Here is a 6,512-nt window from a genome sequence, read left to right on the forward strand (position 1 = left end):
TCACCGCTCATAAATTATCAACACGACCAGTCGGGCTACTCAGAAACACTTCTGACTAGACCGAACCAGCTGTTTACTAGACAATGTCGTTCGGACGTACCTTAGTGTCGAAGTGTGCATGTATGCATATTTGCACGGTTTCTATTTTTCTCTTATGACAGCAGATCATGTATATAACTACTTGGTACTGACAGTGGTCTACCAAATTGCTATGGATGTGTGAAAAGCATATTATCCATAGTGTTTAACTGAAGTATTATTTTTTAACCTACATGTAATATTTGTAAGACATGTGAATGCTTACCGACATTTTAATATAGTTTTACATATCTAAACAATTTAACATGTATGCTTAATGACATAGATGTGCAAAGTTTGTCATTTCAAAGGGTTTTAAGTAAGCAGTATTACATAATATTATACAAAAAACAATTATTTATGCAGGAAAATAAGGTGTCATTGGGGCGTCCACAGTAGAATTGTCACTAACTACAATGTAGTTTAATACGAAAGGGGCTTAAGTTACAATTCGTGACTGAACTGTAAAAACTGTTTCTCTATGTTTTACATGGTCGGATAGGAAACTCAGTAGGTCGTATTGATCCCGCAAATACTTTCCCTCCACGATCTTTATTTTCAACAATATTGCCTACAGCAATCTACGATTGTTCTGTCCGTCCATGGTCCCTGTATTCTAGTAAACTGGTATCATACAGGTTTGGATTCTTACACACTTCGTTAATGAGAAGTTCGTCTTCTATTGAAGAAAGGAGAACTTTTTTTAACGCCAGCCATCTTTATTTTTACCTGAACAAAGCAGAAACGCAATGCGCAAAAAGATAAATAAAATTCCTCTCGGGCGGATGGGAAACGGATCACCCGTGTGAACGCTGAAAACATGTCAGTTTCACTCGCTTCGCTACGTCATCTTGCGTGCGCCGTCCGCGCGAGTTTGTTCGACGGATTTTTGTTGTCGGCAACCTTGCGGCGACCTAAATTTCCGTTCCGTATGGAGGTCGGCGAGTGAAGTATGAATCAACCTTAAACAATGAACCGCACTTGTTGTAACGGGTGTAGGTAGCAAGATAAATCGGATTATTATTTGTATGTGTACATACCTGCATTGTATTATACCAACCTGTTGTTTAGTACCTGCATAAATACGAATGACAGGGCCGTAGCTAGGATTTTTCTAAAACTCCTTAAACGATTAAGAAGATAATTTTCTTTAAATTCCTATAATTGTTTCCGTCCCTTAATGATGCTTTCGTTTTGCTTACTTACTGAATTTACAATGAGAGAGGGACCCCAAAAACGGCAACGTATCAAACTCTCCGTAGAACATAAAGTGAAATTAATCGATGATTTTTCATCAAATCCTCTGTGTAAACAGAAATATTTAGCTTTGAAATTCAAGATCGGAAGACGTCTTATTTACGTTGGTATTTTCGGATCAGTATATCGCAGGAACCGTAACTCTGGACAAACTCTGTCTACACCGTGTAACCGTGCTTCCTATTGACCTGATAACCCCTGCCTGATAATTCCAAGTGTTATCAGGTCACTAGGAAATGAATTGTGCGCATGACGAATGTTTGCTCAATTTTCAGGTAGATGAAGCTCGCCTTAAGACAAATTACAAAATAGAGTCCTCGAAAACCAATGTTAACAGACAACATTTTAAGAAAACGAATATAACAATTCTGATGTCTTGCACTCGTGTTACAAGTTGAATGGTTATAATGATAAAATTATTTGGTTAAACAATATAAGCTGCATTCTGAGTTTTAATAAATATATAAACAGATATCCAGAAAGATATTTACGTTAAAACATATAAAAACAATATATGTTTGGCAAGTATCTATAAAGCGAGTTTTGCCAGCAGATGCCGTGACAACCATATGACTCCAATAACTAGATAGCAGGACAGTTGAGAAAAGACAAAAATAGTTTTTAAAATTAAGTTTTCTTTCAAATGACAGTCTTTGGAAGTTATAGAAAAAAGGTATTAAGAAATGTGGCGTGTTTATAAGTGGGTCAAGTTAAATCTTGCTTTCTTTTCTCGTTTTAACTTTATTTTTACGAATATTTCTGTGAATGTGACAGACATTTATTACTTTTCCTATGCAAAAGTCAACGTCAGAAATCTTCAAATATACGTACTGTTGCGCACAAATGAACCAACCACCGAAACAGGTTCCCCACCAAAACAGGTCAACGGACGACATATATACATACACACATATTATATATGTGTCATACTGGTTATATTTCCCTGAATATCTTGAACTGTGTGGATAATGTGGATATATATATATATATATATATATATATATGAATAAAAAATATATAATTCTTTTACTAACTCTGTAGCTTTTCTTAGTTTTATCTTATATGTCTATAATATATAAAATATATAAAACGTAAAATAAGCATTAAACCAATATCTCCAGAACTAGCCGAAATCACATTTCGACATCAAAGTAATTATTCTTTCAGTCGAGTTCTGTTCGCGGGATGTCTGAGAGTGTTGTGTATCTGCGCTAGAATGGCTTCGTCGTCGCTGACGTTGTTGAATATGTTCAGACAGAGCCGGTGATCTCGCGGATCCGCCCACCCACCGTACTGCCGTGTCGCAGGCCTAGCGGCGCGCTTGGCCTTGATCACCGATATCTTGTCTGGAAACAAATTGGCCGAGACTGTGTGTAGCAGCTGCTGGATGTTCTTCTTCACGGTCTCCAGTCTGCAGTTGTTGATCTTCCTGTGGAAGCCGAGACACGTGCCGACGTGGAAGACTCGACTGGCCACGGGTTTCAGGACAGTCAGACCGCCACGCATGCAAGTGGCCGCGATGCGGTGCAAAGCGAAATCCCAGTTGTACTCGTCGTGGGTACAGAAAGACTTGGAACAGTTTTTAAACGCCTCCCAGAATTCCCTCCTGAACGCCATACCCCTTCCGATCCCCACGTAGTAGGAAGCCTTCAGAACTCCATTGGCTGCTGTTCGAAACGGGGCCTCGGAGAAGCGTTCGTGGTCGCCCATGATATACATCCTGCAGTCCGGGTAGGATTTTTTTCTGTACAGATCTAACTTCCGGATAAAGTAAATGACGTCATCAGCAAGGTAATAGTCGTCGTCGAGTCTGAGAAGGGTCCCGTTAAAACCCGCCAAGATCCGAAGCCGGTCGAAGGCGAAGTGCATCTTCCACAACCAGTGGTGTTTAATTTGGCAGACGTGTCCTTCTCTGTAGTGTTTAAATTTGTCCTGGTACTCAGCGTTATTACACCGCCTTTTCCTAGCAGACATGATGTTCAAATTTCGCGGGCAATCATTTGGATGAAAGCCCGGGAAAACATTTTTATGCGTCTGAAGAGCAAAAGGATAAAAAATTTGCATCATCGGACAAAAGTCGATTGACTGCACTATTTTAAAGATATTTTTGCTGTATATGTCATGGCTGAATATAACGAGGGTCTCGTTAATGAATCGTACGTGGCGCAAAGACTCCACAACAGCCACCAGCGTGTCCACCCGTGAGTGCACTTGAATAAGAATAACCACCGAATTATCGTGTAACTTCAAACCAAATTTGTCTAAATTCTGTATTCGCTGATTGCTGTTCATTTCAGCTGCCAGAACTTTGATCTGTGCGACACTGAGACCTGTCATCGTCAATAACTCTGTGTATGAATTGTTCCACACCGTCGGGACGCTGGTGCTTGAATCTGTGAAGATTCCGACTGTCGAATTATCCATCGATAAAACACTGTTAGTTATACAGTCTGAACAAAGTGTTGTTTTATTACCTATCAAGATCGTTATGAAAAGGTAGCCAAGAATGAGCAGCACAGTAAGAAAGACAACTCGTTTTAGATATATCCGCATTTTGCCGACAACACACACGAAACATGTATAGTAATCACCGTACAGTATCACCTGACGATATGACAACTGTAGTAATCACCGTACAGTATCACTTGAATATATAACAGCTGTAGTAATCACCGTACAGTATCATTTGAAGCTATGACAGCTGTAGTAATCACCGTACAGTATCACTTGAATATATAACAGCTGTAGTAATCACCGTACAGTATCACTTGAAGCTACGACAGCTGTAGTAATCACCGTACAGTATTACTTGAAGATATAACAGCTATAGTAATCACTGTACACTAACACCTGTAGATATATCAGCTGTAGTAATCACTGTACACTAACACCTGTAGATATAGCAGCTGTAGTAATCACTGTACAGTAACGTCTGTAACAGCGACAGAAATCACAGTACAGTAAAAATAAAACCATTTGTAAGTGTAATGGTCACACTAGGAACTCGGTGGACGTCAGTGAAACAGCTGTGCATCCATCATGGGTAAACGTTTACGTCAAAACTGCCATATTGTTCCTTGCACGCTTTCGTGAGCTTAGATCTGTAAAGTAAACAAGAGAATACCATAAACAACATGCCCTTATGAATGATATCTCCAGTGTGTGTGGTTGGGTGGGGGCGGTGGGGGCGGTGGTGGTTGTGGTGTGTGTGTGTGTATGGGGGGGGGGGGATTGGTGAGGGCAACTGGATTACAAAAAGCTACCAAATGTTTGTAATCCAATAGCCGATGATTAATAAATTAAATAAATTAATGTACTCTTTTGGTGTCATTAAACAAAACGAAATTTAACTCTTTTTTTCATTTTAGCTGAAACAACCCAAAGCTATGTCATGTGTTCTGATCTGCTATTTGTCTATGTTTGTTTTAGCTGAAACAACCCAAAGCTATGTCATGTGTTCTGATCTGCTATTTGTCTATGTTTGTTGTTGTATAGCATGTGTTCGAGAGCGTTAGGTAAAACCTATACTAGTATCTGATTTCCGGAAAATTTAATATTGAGGTTGCATGCAATTCAATACAATTTCTGTGAGAATATATTGCGTAAAAGATACCACACCGAGAGGTGCATGTGACATATAACGTTAGACAGTGCTCTCGCTTAAAGGGATGCTCACGCAAGGCTTTTGGACTGGCATGTATACTCAATGATATATAATACACATTATGGCTTAATATCAACAAGTATAATGATATAGTTAATTAATAAAACGGTTAAATGTGACGTGATATATATTATTTTTCAATACAAAATAAACCACTATTGTCAAAGTGTCGAAATAACTGTATTATGTTTTGTCCATAAAGTAACCCACATACTGAAATAATAATCGGAGTGTTTTCTTAGTTAATTGGGCAAATTTGGGCAAACTCGTGATTAATCTAGCGGCTTCTAATTGTACTTTTTCAATAATATCTTCTTCGACTAAAGAACAGCCATCCCATACTTCCGATGCATATTCTAATACCGGGCGGATAAAAGTTACATATATTTTCAATAAAGTTTGTCGATCTAATAAATATTTGTATTTCCTAATTACAATAAATATTTACCGAAGCCGATTACAAGTACTATTGATATATGAACATGTGAAAATGCATAGACCTGTATGGTTCTGGTATACTCCTTGTTTGTTCTCATTTTTAACAATGGCGCTTCCTTTTGTTTGTATGTTGTTTTTGTTTTGTTTTTTTAAATCTTTTTCTGTATCAAATTGTACGTTGCGACTATCATAATAAGCTATTTTTTCAAATAATAAGTGATGTTGCAGTGCTTGCATCGTGAATGTCATTACTGGAGTAATCGCAGTCAGTAGCCGCATTAATGGAAACACAACAAACGCAAGCACCCGCACCGCAATCGGACTCACCCGCACCGCAATCGGACGCACCCGCACCGCAATCGGACGCACCCGGACCGCAATCGGACTCACCCGCACCGCAATCGGACTCACCCGGACCGCAATCGGACTCACCCGCACCGCAATCGGACGCACCAGCACCGGACTCACCCGCACCGCAATCGGACTCACCCGGACCGCAATCGGACTCACCCGCACCGCAATCGGACTCACCCGCACCGCAATCGGACTCACCCGGACCGCAATCGGACGCACCCGGACCGCAATCGGACGCACCCGCACCACAGCCGCATTAATGGAAACATAGCTTAATTCGGACGGGTCGCATGCCGGTGCAAGTGTTTTCAAATGTTGACAATTTCGATACGGCTGTCGCACGGTTCGTATATGCCCTAGTTCGCATTGGGGTTGCACATCAGTCGCACGGCAGTATGATAGGTCGTACGGGAGTCGCACGGGAGTCTGAAGGGAGCCGAGCCGTGCGACTCCCGTGCGACATCCATCAGACTGCCGTGAAACCTGTACGAATCTCGTGCGAGCGTATGCGAGTCCGGTGCAGAAAGGCAGCCGCACAGCAGTTGCACAAGTGTGACTGCGCGGGTAAAAAATCCCCTAGGTAATTCGTATGGCTGTACGATTTTTTAGTCGCACCGCAGTTGTACAAAAAATCGTTCATGTGAGAACTGGGCTTTACCGACTGCCAGAGCTAGCCCTGTATATGTATATGTATCTGTCTATGTATGTGTCTATATATATA

At 40.6% G+C, this 6,512-nt stretch overlaps 1 protein-coding gene across 1 annotated transcript; it reads right to left on the reverse strand.

Moving 5' to 3' along the window:
* Positions 1 to 2,381: 2,381 nt before the first annotated feature.
* On the reverse strand, positions 2,382 to 3,980 carry LOC121384942 (alpha-1,6-mannosyl-glycoprotein 2-beta-N-acetylglucosaminyltransferase-like). The gene has a single exon (XM_041515428.1). The coding sequence runs from the start codon at positions 3,886 to 3,888 to the stop codon at positions 2,491 to 2,493; it is 1,398 nt and encodes a 465-aa protein (XP_041371362.1). The 5' UTR covers positions 3,889 to 3,980; the 3' UTR covers positions 2,382 to 2,490.
* Between the last annotated feature and the right edge of the window lie 2,532 nt (positions 3,981 to 6,512).

Source organism: Gigantopelta aegis, chromosome 11 (assembly GCF_016097555.1).
Source record: "Gigantopelta aegis isolate Gae_Host chromosome 11, Gae_host_genome, whole genome shotgun sequence".
Taxonomy (NCBI): domain Eukaryota; kingdom Metazoa; phylum Mollusca; class Gastropoda; order Neomphalida; family Peltospiridae; genus Gigantopelta; species Gigantopelta aegis.